This window comes from Sycon ciliatum, chromosome 6 (genome assembly GCF_964019385.1).
Source record: "Sycon ciliatum chromosome 6, ocSycCili1.1, whole genome shotgun sequence".
NCBI classification, from domain to species: domain Eukaryota; kingdom Metazoa; phylum Porifera; class Calcarea; order Leucosolenida; family Sycettidae; genus Sycon; species Sycon ciliatum.
Window position 1 is genome coordinate 20,126,732 of NC_088648.1, and position 20,951 is coordinate 20,147,682.

General features: G+C 46.9%; 1 protein-coding gene across 1 annotated transcript; it reads left to right on the forward strand.

The window, feature by feature from the left end:
* The first annotated feature begins 1,134 nt into the window (after positions 1-1,134).
* LOC135819590 (uncharacterized) lies at positions 1,135-14,112 on the forward strand. The gene is made up of 8 exons (XM_065332825.1): positions 1,135-1,772; positions 4,441-5,135; positions 5,627-6,940; positions 7,998-8,261; positions 9,316-9,527; positions 10,411-10,487; positions 11,300-11,534; positions 13,507-14,112. The coding sequence occupies exons 1-8, from the start codon at positions 1,301-1,303 to the stop codon at positions 13,529-13,531; spliced, it is 3,294 nt and encodes a 1,097-aa protein (XP_065188897.1). The 5' UTR covers positions 1,135-1,300; the 3' UTR covers positions 13,532-14,112.
* Positions 14,113-20,951: the final 6,839 nt, after the last annotated feature.

Below are 20,951 nucleotides of genomic sequence, written 5' to 3' on the forward strand. Positions count from 1 at the left end.
CCGGCCCTATTGATTGATTTTTATTTCACGGATCCTCCAGAGGCAAATAGATGCCTATCGAAGGGAGTCTCCTAAGTAAGTATGGAAAATGAGAAAGTATGTTCGTAAGGGAGAAGAGGTAGAAGATACATTAGTACAAAAGAAGTAAATTCAGTACTTCGGGTAGTACATTGCATGCTAATCATAGTGAGAATTAGAAAAGCAGCATTGTGGACTACTATAACTGACATATACACAAACTATTGAAACTATCATAGATGTGGTTAGCCTAGACACAAAAGTCAGGAATACCTTTCAAAGAAAACATAGATTGCGAATGATACCGACGAACAGCAATACTAAATTTCGCTGTTGTAGAGAGTGAACGAATATCTTCAAGAAGTTTATTCCAGGCAACACTCAAATCTATGAGGGCTTGAATGTGCAACGTCACAGCATAGCATCAAAATAAAACTGGATCCACTTACTTAAATGTACTTGGATCCAGTTTTTGTATGGATTCAAGCGCATGATCATGGATGCGGCTAACCGTTAGGCGCTGCATCTGCCGCTACAGTCTAACGGGTGTTAGCGGCCGTCGTGAGTTCCCTTCGCGGCTTCGTGAACGGACACGATAATTATTTACTCTTTTTTTTTTAAACACAATTATTTCAAGCGGTACGGTCTTACTTACTAGGAGTAGGACGTGATATGAAACTGACTGACTTGGCTACTGGGGGCGGGGTGACAACTGGTGGTGAAGTAAAAGTCACACCTGCATACGACATGAGTGGGTTGCTATGCACCCACATACTAAGGCAATAGCAAAGTCACACCTAAGTCCTTAGTGGATCCAAAATAGAAATCTGATGTCAACTTACTACTCCCTGGCCGTTTTTGACGTCATCACTTTCAAGCCCTACATCGCCAAGACGCCAACTCAGTGTTGAACTAATGATTATATTATGTTGCTTGAACTCACGCAGCATGACTGTGTAGATCTACTGGACGATGACGGCATCGCGGCTCGCGCTCGGCGGCAAACCCCTTTTTCATTTCAAGGCGTTTGTCATTATTTTGCCGCCACAGTTGTAATATCTTCGATCGTATTTGCGTCCGGACGTCCAGCGATCGGTGAAGAGTTCCGCAGTGGTTACAACGAGTTACGTACATGCAGGGAGTAGTACTACTCCCTGCCAGTGGTTACATAGGTCTCTTTGCCGCCGAACATGGGCAGCATGGAGCAGTGTTTCAGACTACGAGACATGTAGTGTAGAACTACGAAGCGCCAGGATTGGTTTGCCGCCGGTAGCCGTCGTCAATGTCGCAAATAGTTCGGCGCGGAGAGCGTCGCCTCCGAAATGAGGCGGATCAATTGCGGAAGGACCCACCGCTGGGATGCACTGCAGGGCCAATCGCTCGGGACTTGTATTGCTGGAATGCCAGGATAATGGGACCTGATGGTAGCCCGTATGAAGGTGGAATGTTCCTTCTCAGGCTCACATTTCCAGACGAATACCCATTCAAACCACCCACGGGCAGGTTCATAACTAGAATCTTCCTTCCGATTCTCACTGAAGGAGGGACGATATGCGATTACTGTCCGAACACCCAGCTTTCTACTGAAAGGTGGCGACCAGCGTGCAAGATCAAAGAAATTCTAGAATCAATTCGATCTGTCATGAGTAATCCATATGATTGCGATTCGCACCCACTTGTATCTAGCCTGCACCAGACTGACCGCCCTCTGTTCGTGAAGACAGCCCAGGAATGGACGCGTATGTACGCCATGGGTAAGGATGCTTACCTTTACGAGCACGATACAACTGACACTGAACTTACTTCTGAAACCAGTACATGTAATGATGTTCTGTCGTGGCAGGGGCGTAGGAAGCTGTTTAAAGGGGAAGTTAAGGCAAAAATTAAAATTTCACCAGCTGTAGTCTTCGGGGTGCTGAGTCGAATGGTCTTGGTCCGAGAAAGCTGAGACGCTCCCTTCCTACTTGAATCCCAATCGAACTCGCGCACTTCCACCGAAACTGGGTGACTGCGCCCTACTAGATGGGGATTTGTATGCAAAATGTCACTAAAAGCGCCATTTCGCTCTTATAAAAGCACGGATGACCGCGATTGGCCCATATGTTGTAGTCTTTTGGACGCTGAGTCGACTGGCTTTGGTCCGAAAAGGCTGCGATGCAGCGTTCCTCCTTTATTCCCAATCGAACATGGTTGAACAAGCGGTCACGTGCTCCTGGGTGCCCAAATCACCTGGTCACCATGCCAGCAGGCGACAACTTTCACACCAAGGTTCAACTCGAGTGACAGGACTGCACCCAAAAAAGGTCAAACAGGCTAGTAAGTTGTACCCTGCAGGCACGGTGACCAGGTGACTGGCGTACGCAGGAGCACGTGACCGCTTGTTCAACCATGTTCGATTGGGAATAAAGGAGGAACGCTGCATCGCAGCCTTTTCGGACCAAAACCAGTCGACTCAGCGTCCAAAAGACTACAACATATGGTCCAATCGCGGTCATCCGTGCTTTTATAAGAACGAAATGGCGCTTTTAGTGACATTTTGCATACAAATCCCCATCTCGTAGGGCGCAGTCACCCAGTTTCGGTGGAAGTGCGCGAGTTCGATTGGGATTCAAGTAGGAAGGGAGCGTCTCAGCTTCCTCGGACCACGACCATTCGACTCAGCACCCCGAAACCTACAACTGGTGAAATTTTAATTTTTGCCTTAACTTCCCCTTTAATATTGGTGCAGCGAAGTTGTGAGGGGGGGGGGGGTCCGGGGGTCCTCCCTGGGGATTTTTTTTGAAAATTGGGCCTAAAAGGCCATATTTTAATGCTACAGAATAATATGAGAAATAAGAATATGCATGCTGATGATACACCGCATTGTCGATGTAAAACATGGTACCTGTACAAGAGTCGACAAGCCATCAACAAGTTTGAAATGTATAAAAAATAAATAAATAAAATAAATTCGAAAATTATTGGTCCGGCGACCGCCGGGCATGCCGGACCGGTTCCTACGCCCATGCATGGACATGGACCTCTGCTGGGATGACCAGGGCTGGCGGCCTTACAGCTTTTAGCGCGTGCATGCACTGTACACACTGAACAGTCGTGGACATGGAAATGCAGTCGAATGACCTTGGTCGGCGCCCTCAGTACGTGCAGAACGCTGCATGCAGTGCTTGACTTCCGACCAGATTCCCATGTCCACGAGAGTAGTTCACGTACACACTGTAAACAACTGACCAGCAGTGCTTGCGGTTGCAAGGCCAGCGCCACCATGACTGCTTGACTTCCGGGTGGTTTTCAATGGGCGCGTTCGATTACACACATTTCGGTCAATTCTAGAATTAGATATGGGTGATGCACAGTTCGATTACACAGATTCCGTCGTTAGAATTGATCTTATCCAATTCCGTCAATTCTGAAGAGAGGGCGGAATTTCTTCGATTCTGGCGCCAGAATTGCACACTCGGTGTGTTTCCGGTCTGGTCATGCAGGACTCAAGTCAAGGAAGAGCCTCCCTGGCCGACGAGGCGCGAAAGCACGGCTACAACTACGCGTAGTTGTTACTTTTGTCTTCCCGAAAAAGTTATTTAGTTTCCGCTGGGAGCTGATTATTACAAGTAATATTACTAGATCATTTTGGGTGGTCCTTTCCCACACTTGTTCAGCTTTATCGAAGCCCGACATTGTTGCCGACGTGGAGCCTTCATCGGGACGGACCGGTTCGCGAAGCTGGGTAGACGGGCGCACGAGGGTGTACGTGATCTCTTTTTACGAACAATTTTGTTCGTGACATGACATGAATAAAATGGGTTGTGAATTCCAGTCGTTCGTTTACATGGCCGCAATCTGTGCATGCTGGTCAATCGAGAATTACATAACCCAGATCCAGAATTGTGTAGACGTGTAATAGAAAACGCCCAATGTCCCCTTCAATAGGAACCAGTTGCTCAGCTGGTCCACAAGCTGGGGGGGATTGCTCAAATTCCCCCCTTGTGGAAATAGGGACAAGAAAATGTCTTCTTCCTATATAAGCAGGGGAATTCATCAGAAATTGGATTTCATTGACTTCGTTCGAAGAGTTTTCAGACTAATGGGTATGCAAGACTAAAAAGGACTTCCCTAGCCTTTCAGTACGTTTCAACCAGAAACACGGCACTGCTTGGAATCAGGACTAAGAGATTCTCCGAACGTCTGTGTATTCTTTCATGTAGATTCTTGGTTGGAGGAAAGCGAATCTGCACACGAAGCACAGAAGCTAGAACTTTTTCGACTAGGCCTTTCGTACTATTAAGTTTCAGGTCGAGTACAATGGTGATTAACATGGCTAATTATGGCTTATGTGCTTGGTGTGCTGATTCTTTCATATCCATGATAGATGGGTGAGTGAAATGTTCCTTCGGTGGGATATGTGTGCTCTGTTTCACTGTGCAGGCGCGGACATTGACCCAGCTCATAAGCTCGGTGTTCCCATTATACGTGTCCTGCTGCTTGGAGAAGCGGACGTTGGAAAGACGTCGCTGGCGTGCTCGCTGGCCCAGAAACGGATGCCGCAACGCCAGACGAGCACCAGTACTCTGGGAGTAGATATGAGCACGATCGTGATTCACGGAGATGACGGCGATGCCAGACAAGTCACCTCCGCTGATGCTGAGAGCGAGCAAGCTCTCATGCGTCAACTAGCTTCCTTGATCGAACAGGGCAGCGTACATGATGAGCGTTCCACATTCTCGAATAGCGAGTCCACGTCTTCAGAGACTCCATCTGCCAGGCATTCGCGAGCACTAGCAAGCCGAGGGCCTAAACGGACCTTCATGGACAAGGTCATGCAAAGATTGAGCCTATCTGCATCGAAGAACTCTCCATCAGCAAAAAGTCCCAGTGAGCCAAGTACGCTCCCACCGGACGTACTGAAGAGCATCACGGAGAAAGTCACATCAACGAAATACGTGACCGAAATGAGCGAACTCATCGCCAGGGAGCAGTTGACAGTGATGCGGGTTTGGGATAACGCGGGCCAAGATTGCTATCGTGTTCTGCATCACATCACGTTCGGCGCTTATCGTACCTCATACGTCATCGTCTACAATGCCCAGTGCCCAGTGACAGAAGTGGCTGAGCCGAGCAATGTGAGTGTTTTGTTGGCTCTTAACGAGACAATGGAATCTCTGTTGCAAATCAGACAGCCCACAAATGTCGTCTCAAGCACTCGAGGATTGTAATCGTCCCTGTTATGCCCAAGAAAGAAAGATAGAGGGAGAGAGAGAGAGAGAGAGAGAGAGAGAGAGGGGGGGGGGGAGAGAGAGAGAGAGAGAGAGAGAGAGAGAGAGAGAGAGAAAAGGAGAGACGGGCGAAGAGGGATGGGGGAAGAGGGAGGAAGGTTGCACTTGCCTCCTGACCGTGATGATCGATGATCTATTCCATAGACTTGTGAAAGATACTGTCTTGCTTCAGGAGTTACTTGGTGTGCTGGGAATCGCACAGCTGTAGCACGAGTGACTCTGGGCTTCACAACGCGCCTAGGAGCTGAAATACTCGCTCGTTTGACCTTCAGTGAGTGCGCCGTTGGTTTTTGTTTTTAATCATTGTGGTGATACTGTACGCTTCCTGTCGTGTGCAGGTTCGTATGCAGGGCGAATGTCGTCCCTGTAGTTCAGCACTGCCCGGCCAGCCGGGGTTGACGTACATCCATGATGCGTTGGAGACGATCCACCAGAATGTGCCGGACGACTCTGATGTCCGTGTATTCATCGCTGGCTGTCACATCGACGAGCGACAGCGATCCGATGTAGATCTGTTGCTTGCGGAGCTGGATTCGGAGCGCGACGAGATAATTCGAAGTGTCGCGTGCGAGCCCTTCAGTTATCTGCTCAGGAAAGAAGATATCTTCTTTATTGACAACACCAGATCCGGTCTTGGTGGTGCCGAAGACGAGCAGCTGGTTGCGTTGCGGCGACAACTTTGCATGGAGAGTGAGCAAAACCAAGCAATACCAACTGCTCGTCTCCTGGAAACACTGTCCTTCATGGAAGTGTCGAGTCACCCAGAGCTGCGTACACCGTGGATTACGCGTGACGAGGCAGAAGAGCTGGTGCGCCGTATCAACTCAGCACACGCGCATCAAGTGGACACGTCCGCGGCACTGTCCTTCCAGCACTCCATCGGAACGGCTCTGCACTACCCTGAGTCTAGCGCGCTGCGCGACAAACTCATTGTCAACGTGCCAAACGTCATGAAGCTAGCGGCTGCACTCATTCAACCTTGCTTGACCAGAGCAGATCTGGTAGGCGCCATGTCTTTGGCCGACATCCATCAACTCAAGCAGGGCTTCGTTTCCGATCATGTGGCCACGTGTTTGTGGAAGAAGTTTTGCCCACACCTCTACCCAGCAATGGCGGAGCGCGAGAATCGTGTGTTCTTCTACGACCTGATGAACAGCTTCCACATACTGTGCCATGTAGGCGAAATGCGCACAGAAAACAACGACGATAGTGTTGTCGGGGATGCCGTCGTCAAGGAGATGTTCTGGATGCCGGCAGCGGCAGAGCGCGCCGAGTTACCCATCACCCACGGCGCAGTCTCCCCGGAGATCATCCTGTCGTCCGATAACGGCGCCCATCTGCCGCACTCCACCTTCCTGAGGATCGGCAACGAGTGCCTGTCCCGCTACAACGCTCGGCACCGCCGCGACGACGGCAAGACAGACGACACGCTGTGGATGAATACATCGCTCGCCAAGTGCAGCATGCGCCTGCCGGTCAACGGGCACGAGTGGCTGATCCTGCGCTACATGAAGTGCGGCATCAGCATTCGCGTCGAGGCCAACAGCAACCGCTACAAGTTCCGTGACGGTGATGGCGTGCCTATCCTCTCCCAGATCCACGGCTGGGTGAAAGACGTCCTCGCATTGGCTCACAAGAAGATAAGATTGAAGGTAAGGATTTGTAATCAACTCATATTGTGGCAACCATGGCCAACACTCAGATGCACATCTACCTAACAAAGTACCTCCGAGTGTTGGCGAGTGCTGCCACAGTACAAGTTGATTATACTGAAACAGTGTGATGCGTCATTCCGAACTTGTAATTATTTGTAATCAACTGAAAGAAGAGTTTACCGTTTTCTCCATGTTGTTGGACCATGCCTGGGCATTTTGTTTACACATTTAGTGACGTACGCAGCGAAGAGACAGTCTTGAATTCAGGGCCCCTGGTGTGTAAATGGCTGCAATGCAGTCTGCGGGTATCTAGAAAGAAGAGTTGGTTGAATAGGCGCCCGTTACTGTTCATGCTCTCTTTCTCATTGCATCTCTGGGATTATTTTTGTCTCTCCTTGCTCTTTTTCACCTTGCGCGTCATTTATTCTCTCTCTCTCTCTCTCTCTCTCTCTCTCTCTCTCTCTCTCTCTCTCTCTCTCTCTCTCTCTCTCTCTCTCTCTCTCTCTCTCTCTCTCTCTCTCTCTCTCTCTCTCTCTCTCTCTCTTCATTCCCTATCCTCTTTACAGTTGACATATCCTTTGCCCTTTCATAATCGCCGATTTTCTCTCTCCTGTTGTAGTCCGATATCTGTTGAGTTCAAGCAACACATGTAGCTGTGTTTCTCATTTGACTTTGATTCGTCTTTAAAACGGATGCACAGTAAAATCTGTATCTGGTGCGCCCTATACCAAGCGGAATCCTGTATAGTATTGACCGGATTAATTTTCATACGCCAAAGTGCTCTGGATTGAATGAGCAGATCAGGACAATTTCCGCTGCACCAAATGCGTCCCGTTAGGGCAGGTTTACTGTATATAAAATGTGTGTGTGTTTGTGTGCTCGTGTGTGTGTGTGTGTGCATGCGTGCGTGTGTGTGTGCTCGTGTGTGTGTGTGTGTGTATGTGTGTGTGTGTGTGTTCATGTGTGTGTGTGTGTGTGTGTGTGTGTGTGTGTGTGTGTGTGTGTGTGTGTGTGTGTGTGTGTGTGTGCGTGCACGTATGTGTTCACCCTTTAGGAATATATCAGATGTGAGTGTGGCGTCATGAACGCACACGCGCTATGTACACTTCACGGCCGCGAAGCTTGCACTTCATCTTCAGTAGCACCGGCTATTGCAACATCTGCTGCCACTAGTGGTACGCGTGGAGGATGTTTTCACACCGTCAGTTTGCTGCACCTTGGCGACGTTCCGATGTGTCCAATAGCGTTCAGCGAGCATCGAACAGCGCCTCAACGCGTGTCACAAGAAGCTCTTCGCTACTGGAAATCATGGGTGCAGGTAGGATGTGCTTTTGATGATGTGATTTTATAATATTTTTAGTTTTCATAAAATGTGTGTACATGTGCCTACTGTATGAAAGTCAGCATGTACATGTACATGTAGTGTATATGCTTTCTGGAGACATTTTGAGTTGTGTGTGCACTTGAAGAAAGGATCATCTCTGATGATAGCTAACCCTTGAAACTCACAGTTACAGTAAAAATGTATTGTTGTCTTCTTTTCATGTGTTTAAGGCTCTGCTCCCTCGAGCTGCGGCGACTCTCAATGATTGCGCTTTGTGTCTGTATGTGTGTGTATGTATGTGTTCACTCGCACGCGCGCACACGCGTGTGTGTGTGTGTGTGTTTGTGTGTGTGTGTGTGTGGTGTATGCATGTGTTGAGGTGTGTGCTTGTGTTCTTTTGTGTGTGTGTGTGTGTGTGTGTGTGTGTGTGTGTGTTTGTGTGAATTTGTGACCGGTGTGCTTGTGTTTTCATGGGCTGCATTGTGCGAATGTGTATGTTCGCCAGTGCATAGAGTCGAATTGCTTGCGTCCAACCGTTTTATCAAAAAGTATTCTTTCTAGACCAAAGAGTGGTATATTTGATAACATTTAATAACGATAGAAATTTTTACGATACTTCTCCAGACGTTTCGTTGTTCTGAACAACATCGTCAGTGGATAAAGACTTTATCCACTGACGATGTTGTTCAGAACAACGAAACGTCTGGAGAAGTATCGTAAAAATTTCTATCGTTATTAAATGTTATCAAATATACCACTCTTTGGTCTAGAAAGAATACTTTTTGATATTACAATGAGAGTGAATAATCAACGGCTTGTCCACCAACTCTTCAACCGTTTTACATAGGCTGAGGCCGTGAAGGCACTTATAAGAAAGGGTTTGAGCCTGCGGTCACTCCTTTCAAGTCTTTGGATAACACATTCCCACCCAGTATGTGGTTGTGTGTGTATGTAGTCGTGAGTAAAGGTTTACCTTTGTGCCTGTTTTCTCTCGTTGCACATAAACACACCCGTGTATACGTACGTCTGTGTGCACTCTCGTCTGCAGGACCCTGACACTTACGTCATCATGGACTTGGGCAGCGTCGCAGCAGCGCCATCAGCAGCCGCCAGGGGACCTCCTGCTGCCGCTGATCCATATGCCTCTGCTCGAGCTGGATTGCCAGCGCCCGCAGCATCTGCTGCTGCTGCATTCCCGGAACTTGCAGAATGTGCCGCACCAGTGGAAGCACCTGATGATCTGCTCGATTGGAAATACAGGTGCGTGAGTTGGGGTTGACCAGCACTTGAAATGCTTGTTCTCAACAAGATCTAATGTTTTTTTTAAACCAAAATGAAGAGATGGATCTTGATCAACACGAGCGTCCACTGAATCACTGCAGTTCGCAAATTCCTTTCAGGAAAATACGACACTGTTAAACGGCTAATTTTAGTGCCGGTGATCTTTTAGCGGTTTTAGCAAAAGGAGTGTTTTCGCGAATTTTTTTGTCTCGCAAATTGAAATTTTGCATGTACAGTACTAGTCATCTTTTTTTTTGAAACTCGGATCGCTAAAATATTTCATAGCAAATTGGTCCTGATTCTGAAAACTCTATATTTTACCCAATAAAATTAGCCGTTCTATAGTCAAACGTTTCGGTTATTATGATGGTTATTTCTTGACCGCAAAGTTGAAATAACATACTCGCGCGATAAGAGCGCTCTCTTGAATAGTGCCCTATCTCGAACAGTACCCCAGTCTCTAAGAGCCAATGAAAAGATAAAGCCCTCTCTTGAATAGTGCCCCCCCCCCTCCCTGCTTGTAACCAAGCACATGTGCAACTCAGTTTGGTGTTCTTTTGCTAATATTCTTGTCCATGTCATTGCACTGGTGGTTCGAGAATGAAAATCGCAGTTCTTGCTGCCGTTTCTGTCGAGTCGTGATAGTTTACAGCAAACTTTAGGCTCTGTTTTGCCCTGTTTTATGCTGGATGACGCAAATGTAACAGCATTGAAAAATAGTGCCCCAGTGCCACGAATCGCCCGAGCACGGTAATAATTATTTCCTGAAATGAATAACGTGAACTGCATTGATTGGGTGTTGGCCACTTCCACTTTATATTGCATCTATATCAATTTTGTCTTTCTCGCTTGTATGATACAGAGATAAAACCATGCGGCAAGTTGATCGCTTCGACTTGGCCCAAGGTCTCAAGAAAGAGCTGGATGACGACCAGCGCGGTAGGTTGCATGACTTGCGCCACTGTTGCCCAAAGGAAAGCGGAGAAAACCGAGGGTTCTTTGATGAGAGTTTGGTAACTTTTTGGTGGCAGTGTTTCTGAGGGCTCTACGGCACTTAAAATGTACACAGTGCTACTGTGAAAACACAACACAGGCATGATTGTTTTATAGTTGCCACAGACCGCTTTGTGAGCCCGGCATCTTACTGTGAGTGAGTGGCAAGTTTCCAACATGAGTGATTTACCCCCAGCATTAGTAATATAGTGAAAACTGTCTAAGGTGACCGCTGAAGGGACCTTCAAAACGTGGTCTCTGTTACCAGGTGGTCTCCTTATCCAGGGTCATTTGACTGGAAATAGCACAGCCGTGGTCCTGGTTCCTGTGGTCTTCTAGGACAGGTGGTCGCCTTGTCCGAGTGGTCACCTTGTCAGGTTTTACTGTACATGTAAGCCTCCTCCGAACCCCCCCCCCCCCCCCGAACCCCCCCCCCCCCAAGTGCATTATTACGGGCACAACATGTTGTTCCATGTTTTCATGCGTGTCTGTGCAATCCGACTACTGCAATCCCAATCCCGACTGACACAAGTGGAACGACCCCCCACCCCACCCCGAAGCTGGTCGAGGGATTTCCGGTATAGCGTCACAAAAAGTGTGTCATACGCCCCGGAAACATTTGTTACCAGTATGTAAATAAATATAAAGACTTTATATTTATTTAGTGTCTGCTAGTGTTTGAATTGAGTTTGTGCACTTACTGGTGCAGTTTCTGATATGCTGTTTCTGGCTTTGTTTTCTGGAATGTCATTTCACAGTGTTATTCGCTCATCGGGCGGTCAAGCTCAATGACATCGAGTACGTTGGCCAGTTTGAAGTCATCCTCGTCAACCTCATCAGGGAGCATGACTTCGGAGAGCCGTCACTCACCAATGTGCGTGGCGTACTCGAGTACCTGGCGCGAGCTGATCGTGAATGGACCTGCGGTGAGCTACTGGACATGCTGTGGGACGTCGGGCACAGGCAGCGAAACCGACTCAAGAAGATCTTCAGGTAACACCTGTCGAAAGCACCTGTTTGCGATATCATGATAACGCGGCTCTGGTTACGTAGAGTATGCAAGTCCATTCTACGGCAGTATGGGGCCTGCAACAGCTGTTCTTCACATCAAATCACACACTATATCCAACGCCTGTGTAGGAAATACACAAATTTGTACACAAGCCTGCTTTGGCTACAAGCTTCGGGTGGCCTTTGCACAAGAGAGTAGTAAAATACCTATCATTTTTCTACAGTCAGACCTCACTTAACCGCACACGTGCGTTTTCCACAAATATATCCGGATAGGCTAGGGAACTCGATAATTGAACGCACATACTGTATGTATGCATGACACAATGCTGTAAGTCGATAGTCAACGGTTTTCTTCCGGATGTCGAAGAATCCGGATAAAAGACAACCGGATAAGCGAGGTTTGACTATACAGTAAAACCTGTGTTTGCCGGACCCTGTTAGGCTGTTAGGGACTGGCGGATTCTGCTCGAAAAGGTGACGGATTCTGCTCGAAAAGGTGGCGGATTCTGCTCGAAAAGGTGGCGGATTCTGCTCGAAAAGGTGGCGGATTCTGCTCGAAAAGGTGGCAGATTCTGCTCGAAAAGGTGGCGGATTCTGCTCGAAAAGGTGGCGGATTCTGCTCGAAAAGGTGGCGGATTCTGCTCGAAAAGGTGGCGGATTCTGCTCGAAAAGGTGGCAGATTCTGCTCGAAAAGGTGGCGGATTCTGCTCGAAAAGGTGGCGGATTCTGCTCGAAAAGGTGGCGGATTCTGCTCGAAAAGGTGGCAGATTCTGCTCGAAAAGGTGGCGGATTCTGCTCGAAAAGGTGGCGGATTCTGCTTGAAAAGGTGGCGGATTCTGCTCGAAAAGGTGGCGGATTCTGCTCGAAAAGGTGGCGGATTCTGCTCGAAAAGGTGGCGGATTCTGCTCGAAAAGGTGGCAGATTCTGCTCGAAAAGGTGGCGGATTCTGCTCGAAAAGGTGGCGGATTCTGCTCGAAAAGGTGGCAGATTCTGCTCGAAAAGGTGGCGGATTCTGCTCGAAAAGGTGGCGGATTCTGCTCGAAAAGGTGGCAGGTTCTGCTCGAAAAGGTGGCAGATTCTGCTCGAAAAGGTGGCAGATTCTGCTCGAAAAGCAGTAAAATTGGCAGAACCATACAAACCTTATGGCGGGCAATTCCTCGAATTCTGCTCCATTTCTTTATCCACAAACCAAACATGCATGAAACTTACAAGAAAAAGTACCGAATTCTGCGAATTTTTCTGTCGGCAGAATCCGCTTGACCCTAGACCCCGTACCAAGCGCAATCCTGTATTGACCTGACAAATTGTCGCGCACCAAAGTGCTGTGGATCGAACATGCGTCCCTGGATCCAGCGGAATCCTGTCATCGCAGGCCTGTTTCCGCTGCACCAGCCGCGCGTCCGGTCAGGACAGGGTTTACACCACCTATTTGTACTACTCCTCCTCACTTTGCATTGTTCACCAGCATAACCTTTGGTAGCATGTGTCACATGATGTGATGGTGGTGGTTGGGTGTGGGTGTGTGTGTGTGGGGGGGGGGGGTATATATTATGTAATTATCTTTTTCGTAACTGGTGATACTGATAGCCAGGTGCTAAAACAATAATTTAAAAAATAGCCGTGGTTGGCTATAAAAACCCTGCAATCGCCACGCAAAGTGGTCATTGGCTACCCCAGCCATGTATTGCTTGGAATAATAATAAAAAAATATAAAAAAAATAAAATAAAAAACGACGCTTGTTTGGATTTGTAGTGTGTTCACTTTACTCGTCATCTTCTTCGCTGAACCCACAAGCAAACGCCAATATTCTGGTGGAGAGCCTGTGTTCCATGCTTGTCTCACTCAATACCTACCGCTTGTGTGTATGTATGTGTGTGTGTGTGTGTGTGTGTGTGTGTTTGTGTGTGTGTGTATGTGTGTGTTTGTGTGTGTTGTTGTTGCTATTTGCAGCCGAGTCCACTTCCTCTCTGATTAGAGCTTGGTGAAGTGGCTTGTTGCGCACTTGTTGCGTGGGGGATCCCCATCTTCAGCGCTGGTCATGACCTTGTCTACACTGTATAAATGTAGCATACTGTTATATCACATACCCTCTTCTGTCCCTCCCCTGTTCCGTCTTGTTCCACGTTTTCAACTTGTCGCCCAATGTAGAGAATCTCCATTTATCGGTGTATCTTTGAACCGCCATTTGTCTTGAATATGTATGTGTTCATGCGTACATGTCTACAACACACAGAGTTTTGACATACATGTACTGTATTACATAACCCATTGAGCCGCCAACTTGACCCTATACTGGCGAAGACTTCTTTTCATATACTGAGTTGCAATAGATTTTCATAGATCTTTTTGCAAGATTTGCAATTTTTTTCATTTTTCATAGACAGAGTTTCGGTCGTGTTTGGACGGATCTTTGCAGAAACTTTCGTTACTCGAACCAGGATGGTCAAAATCTTACAAATTCCCGTTGTGCGCAACCTCTCTACTATACTACTAAACTAAAACAAACTGTTTATGGACTCTTGGGAACAGGGATTAGATCAGCCATGACATCACAATTTCAGTCACGGCATGCTCGCGCATGCCATTCCAGATGCTTATTGTATCCAGCAAGCCTTTGGCGTATAATGCTGGCAAAAAAATGGGAGAATATCGTACTTTTTCTGGTATTATAATGTCGATACAGAAGATTATCACTCCCTTAGTATTGACTCACATAGATTTTTGCCATACCTAAGCAGTCAAATATTCCTGCATATTTCACTCCTTAGGGCTGTATTGACTGCTTATATTTGACTGCTTAGGGGTCGCGCAGTTGAACGGACCGGTACGCGGTGCCTAGTGCAGCATTGTCACTGCATGAGTAGGTGGTGGTGCAACGGTTGTGCAATCATAAAACCGGGATTCACGAGGTTATCGTTTTGGAATTTGAAATACGGACTGTTTGTCGTGATAAATCTAATATTGACTTCGTACTTGGTCAGTATAGGAAATAAAAACCTCGTAAAAGACCTCGGCTTCGCCTCGGTCTTTTACTCGGCTTTTATTTCCTATATTGACCTCGTACTCAGTCAATATTAGATACATACCGTAAAGTCGCGGATAAAAGCCAGGCTTATAAGCACATAAGCCGCTTTCTGCATTAGGCTTTAACTGCAAACCAGGCTTGTATGCAAACCATGCTTACAAACCATGCTCATATGCACCACTGATATTTTTGCCAGGTTTGTATGCACATCTGCCGATCTGGGCTGGCATAGAAGCCAGGCTTTTACGCGGGACACGCATAGATCTACCACTGACTACCCGTATGGCGGCAGTTTTACGATGCACTGTACATAGCGCATGCACTCTTGACCTACCCGATACGCGCTTGCATAGAAGCCAGGCTTCTACGCGCGACAAGCTATGCATTTGACCCGTTTGATTTTCAGGCTTCTATCCGCGATGTGCTTGTATGCAAACCCGGCTTTTATCCGCGACTTTACGGTAGTAGAATTCGAGGAATAGCTAGCAATAAAGTTGTTATGGTTCTGCTGATTTCAATACTTTTCGTGCAGAATCTGCCAAATTTACGAGCATTATCCGCTAGAGGTGAAACGGTTCGGGTAAGGAACCGCTTTTGGAACCGCCAGCTGAAAAGAATCGGGTACCCGCTCCGTCAAATTTCGAATCGAAACTCGAAAGATCATCCGTCAAGCGCTATGGTGAGTATGGTCACTGCCACACGCTGAGAGAATACTGTAATCTCACAAATTTTCGGTGTACTTTTATTTTCGGTACTTTCGGTGCGTCTGTTTGACACCTAAAATTTCAATACAACGAACAAACACTAACACACATAATCCAATAGGGAACTGCTTCTCTGTACCGAAAATTTCTGTTCACCTAACCTAGCCTGTTGCCCTCATACCGAAAATATTGAGCACCGAAAATTTCTGAAATTAGAGTAGTCTGTATATTGAAGTACAAATTTTCGTTCACGAAATCTTTCGTTAGGTCACTCCACCAGCATGGCAGGTTCGTTACAATACTAAATTTCGTTTTTGGTCGAGGTCTGTGTAAAGATGCGCATACAGATGGGTGGCCAGGTAGCCATCGTTAAACTTTCTGCACGTAATCATGCCAAAATTACAAAAAACGTTAAACTTTTTGGTCGTTTTAAAAACGTTCCGGTTTTACAGTACATGTACCATAATTATTCAATGCCACAGTAGAGCTGCCCAGCTTTCTGACAGTAAAACCTGTGTTGCTCAGGTCACTATCATCATCATCATCATCATGAGAAAAGCCTCTTTTACGGGCAAAGCAAATGTATATCATTACAATATGTAAAGTGAACAGGGGAAATCAACACAAAACCAACCGGAAAATGATGAAACACAAAAGCAGTCAAGGAAGTAAATCAATACAAAAACAAGCAATGAACACAGAGTAATAAAAGGGGAAAAACCAAATAGCATTATATTAAGTTGAGGCCAAAGGCAGCACCCTACTCCGCCTGGCGGCACTGGGCCAGAAATGAGTTCGGCTGTCGCCTCTTGCCGTACGAACCGCGGCAACCGCGGAAGCAGGTGACTGCCCATCGCAGCAAGCAGAAAGACAAACGGGTGCGTAGTATGCCCATTACTAGTGGGTACTTCAGTTCAGTATGGCGCTCAACAAACAGGGAGGCCAATGATTTTCATCATGAGAAAAGCCTCTTTTACGGGCAAAGCAAATGTATATCATTACAATATGTAAAGTGAACAGGGGAAATCAACACAAAACCAACCGGAAAATGATGAAACACAAAAGCAGTCAAGGAAGTAAATCAATACAAAAACAAGCAATGAACACAGAGTAATAAAAGGGGAAAAACCAAATAGCATTATATTAAGTTGAGGCCAAAGGCAGCACCCTACTCCGCCTGGCGGCACTGGGCCAGAAATGAGTTCGGCTGTCGCCTCTTGCCGTACGAACCGCGGCAACCGCGGAAGCAGGTGACTGCCCATCGCAGCAAGCAGAAAGACAAACGGGTGCGTAGTATGCCCATTACTAGTGGGTACTTCAGTTCAGTATGGCGCTCAACAAACAGGGAGGCCAATGATTTCAGGAATTGAGTAGTTTCTGGGCCACTAAAGCCGTACGTCGAGAACACAAGTGGCGTGAAGGAGCCGCGCTCCACGTTAACCACACGGCTGGCGTATTGATTTTTCTTGTTTCGCTCGTGAGACTTCAGCTGACTCAGGGCTTGTGATCGAGACAACACAGACGCTGCGGGATGAGTGATCCGCACATCAAAGTAAGCGTCCTGTTGCCACGACCAAAAGCCGCGAGCCCGCACATCCAGACGAGCTTCTGCGCATCGGTTGAGGGAACGACCACCAGGCAAATGCTCACTGCTGCAGGGCAATAGCCGGGGCTCCGTCTCTACGTCCACCACTCCAGCCTCCCTCAGTAGTCCAGCAACCAAGTCCCGCACCTCATTGTGACGGGCAATGGTATAGCCGCCAGTGGCACAGGTAAGTGCATGAGCGGGGCTGAGAGGCACACCACAAACACATGAATCGGGATTTTCATCATCATCATCATCATCATCATCATCATCATGAGAAAAGCCTCTTTTACGGGCAAAGCAAATGTATATCATTACAATATGTAAAGTGAACAGGGGAAATCAACACAAAACCAACCGGAAAATGATGAAACACAAAAGCAGTCAAGGAAGTAAATCAATACAAAAACAAGCAATGAACACAGAGTAATAAAAGGGGAAAAAACCAAAATAGCATTATATTAAGTTGAGGCCAAAGGCAGCACCCTACTCCGCCTGGCGGCACTGGGCCAGAAATGAGTTCGGCTGTCGCCTCTTGCCGTACGAACCGCGGCAACCGCGGAAGCAGGTGACTGCCCATCGCAGCAAGCAGAAAGACAAACGGGTGCGTAGTATGCCCATTACTAGTGGGTACTTCAGTTCAGTATGGCGCTCAACAAACAGGGAGGCCAATGATTTCAGGAATTGAGTAGTTTCTATCATCATCATCATCATCATCATCATCATCATCATTTGCCCAGATGCTCCTTCCTACGGGTCCAGAACCCTTCCTGCATTGTACCAGCAGCACGAGCGGCGTAAGTGGAACGAATATGGGCCAAGAGTCACAAATGTAGAAAGAGCCGCTTTCACACCTCTCGTGTTCTCTGTGCATGGTGGTTGTGGGAGGCTGTGCAATGTGTTCCTCAAGAGACTGTGCCAGATGCAGGCCGAGTCATCGGGATCTCACTATTCCCAGGTCATTGGTTTACTCCGCTGTCGGCTGTCTTTTGCTTTGCTGCGTGCTGCTGTGTTGTGCATACGTGGGGCTCGGTCACGGTACCACCATCCGGCGAGATGTTTTCATGATGTCTCGATTGCCGTGGCCGAGTCAGGTCTAGTTTGTTAAGTATCGTGCTGTGTCCTGACTGTGCATGCGGGATTGGTATGGCGCTTACCCTTTTGTTGCTGTTTTGTTGCTTTCATGCCTTTAAGCATGTAATTGTGTTCAATTGTTGTAGTTCATGGAAAAACGATCTTTGCGTTGGATTCATTTAAACTATTATTTGTGTAGGGTTCCACTCCTTCATCTTGGGAAATTGTGTTTTGTTTGCCCAAGGAAGTGGCTTCAATCATCAAAAAAAAAAAAATCATCATCATCATCATCATCATCATCATCATGCCGTGGCCGAGTCAGGTCTAGTTTGTTAAGTATCGTGCTGTGTCCTGACTGTGCATGCGGGATTGGTATGGCGCTTACCCTTTTGTTGCTGTTTTGTTGCTTTCATGCCTTTAAGCATGTAATTGTGTTCAATTGTTGTATTTCATGGAAAAACGATCTTTGCGTTGGATTCATTTAAACTATTATTTGTGTAGGGTTCCACTCCTTCATCTTGGGAAATTGTGTTTTGTTTGCCCAAAGAAGTGGCTTCATCATGAGAAAAAAAAAAAAAAATCATCATCATCATCATCATCATCGGATGTAAGGGTATTTTGCCCAGATGCTCCTTCCTACGGGTCCAGAACCCTTCCTGCATTGTACCAGCAGCACGAGCGGCGTAAGTGGAACGAATATGGGCCAAGAGTCACAAATGTAGAAAGAGCCGCTTTCACACCTCTCGTGTTCTCTGTGCATGGTGGTTGTGGGAGGCTGTGCAATGTGTTCCTCAAGAGACTGTGCCAGATGCAGGCCGAGTCATCGGGATCTCACTATTCCCAGGTCATTGGTTTACTCCGCTGTCGGCTGTCTTTTGCTTTGCTGCGTGCTGCTGTGTTGTGCATACGTGGGGCTCGGTCACGGTACCACCATCCGGCGAGATGTTTTCATGATGTCTCGATTGCCGTGGCCGAGTCAGGTCTAGTTTGTTAAGTATCGTGCTGTGTCCTGACTGTGCATGCGGGATTGGTATGGCGCTTACCCTTTTGTTGCTGTTTTGTTGCTTTCATGCCTTTAAGCATGTAATTGTGTTCAATTGTTGTATTTCATGGAAAAACGATCTTTGCGTTGGATTCATTTAAACTATTATTTGTGTAGGGTTCCACTCCTTCATCTTGGGAAATTGTGTTTTGTTTGCCCAAAGAAGTGGCTTCATATCATCAAAAAAAAAAATCATCATCATCATCATCATCATCATGTGACCAAGCCGCTTTTACGGGCAACAATATTATGAATATAAAACGCAAGGTATTGTAAGAGCAATTTTCTGAAAATAATGTTAAAACACGAAATATAAAAATGCATTATCACACCGTAGCCACTTTTATGGGCAAATTCCAATACAAGGCAATAAGAAAACGAGGATGAAGTTAACCTTTTAACCCAAAATCATCATCATCATCATCATCATCATCATCATCTGCGTTGCCGAAACAATAATAAAAGTAAAATTTAAAAAATAATAATAAACGGCATTATGCAGCTGTGTAACCAGTAGATGCACAGTGCGACTGCCAGGCATTCAGGTCACTATGCCAGAGCCAAATAAGAGATGCGCCAAAATGCTGCGGATCCCTGGATCAAGCGGAATCCTGTCATATCAGGTCAGCTTCCGCTGCACCAAGGGTGTCCGGTTAAGACAGGTTTTACTGTGCTCTACTATTAAAACAGATCTACTTTAATTAATAGTTCTCTGGCAAATGGAACAATTGTCGTTAATCACATAATGGAGAGATGTTGGAACTGACTCCAATTCGTCACTGGAGTTCTTGAGCCTTGCGTTGCTCAGGACATCCTAGCTTGATCTGTCTGTATCGTTGGACTATTTTTGAAACGGTTTCGATCTGTCGCTTTATCGTCCTACGCAAAGTAACAATGTACAGTCTTGGCCAAATAAATCTGATCCACCTGCCGAGACGTGTTCCGAAAGTGCAGGATGCCATTGAAAAATGGAAACGCGGCGCTACTTTTGACTCGTTGGCCACAACTGCACATGTATCCCAGAGTCAGCACTCGTATTATCTTTACATCAGACCGGACCTTGCTGTCATTCCACAGGCTGGCTGGGCTGGCAGGATGTGTTGTAAACACTCAATTACTTTCTCGGTTTTGTCGCACAGGCGAATTATTTGTCCAGCTTGCCAATATGTGGAGGTTGAAGGGCATGCGATAATCCTTATCATCACGTGATGTGATTTCACATACCGGTATTTGTCGTGTTCTTGCTCTCTACATGTACATGAATTCAAGTATTTGCACTAGAGAACACAAGTAGTGCATTGTTGAACCACTGTACGTCTGCCCGGGCTACATCTCCTGAACGAAGTTAGTGTAGTTTTCTGAATCTCAATCCACTCAGTGTCGCATTCGTGCCGCTGTGTCACTGTGTGCCCACGGCCACAACACTACAGGTCAGTAGTCTGCACTGCAGTGGTACTGATACTCTCCAGTGACTTGCCGTCTGACTCAGAGTAGGACTGTTTCCTGCACAGTTCATCACGTGATAGTGTCGTGTGGCAAGTCATAATTATGCCGAACCAATACAGTAAAATCCTGTTGTTTATTAGTTGAAATAGTTCTGACTGGTGTCTGCTATTAAACTCGGAACCAAGCTTCATGCCGGTACAGTAGATCTAAAGTAACACTGGGCAGCACTCCGCGACTCTGCCATTTCACGCGCAAACTGTGAACTGCACGCAAAATTTCCCACAAAACTGCTGGTTAAATTCACAGATATAAACTGTGGACATGCAGTGTGACTGAGTTGTTGTTGCCTAATAACAATGGTCCCACTGGTGAAGGGAGTAAAGAAGAACAGTCCCGGTAGGCTCCGGTGGATAATGCCGGCAGAAAAATTGGCAGAATTCGGTACTTTTTCTGGTACGTTTCATGCATGTTTGGTATGTGGATAAAAAAATGGAGCAGAATTCGAGGAATTGCCCGCCA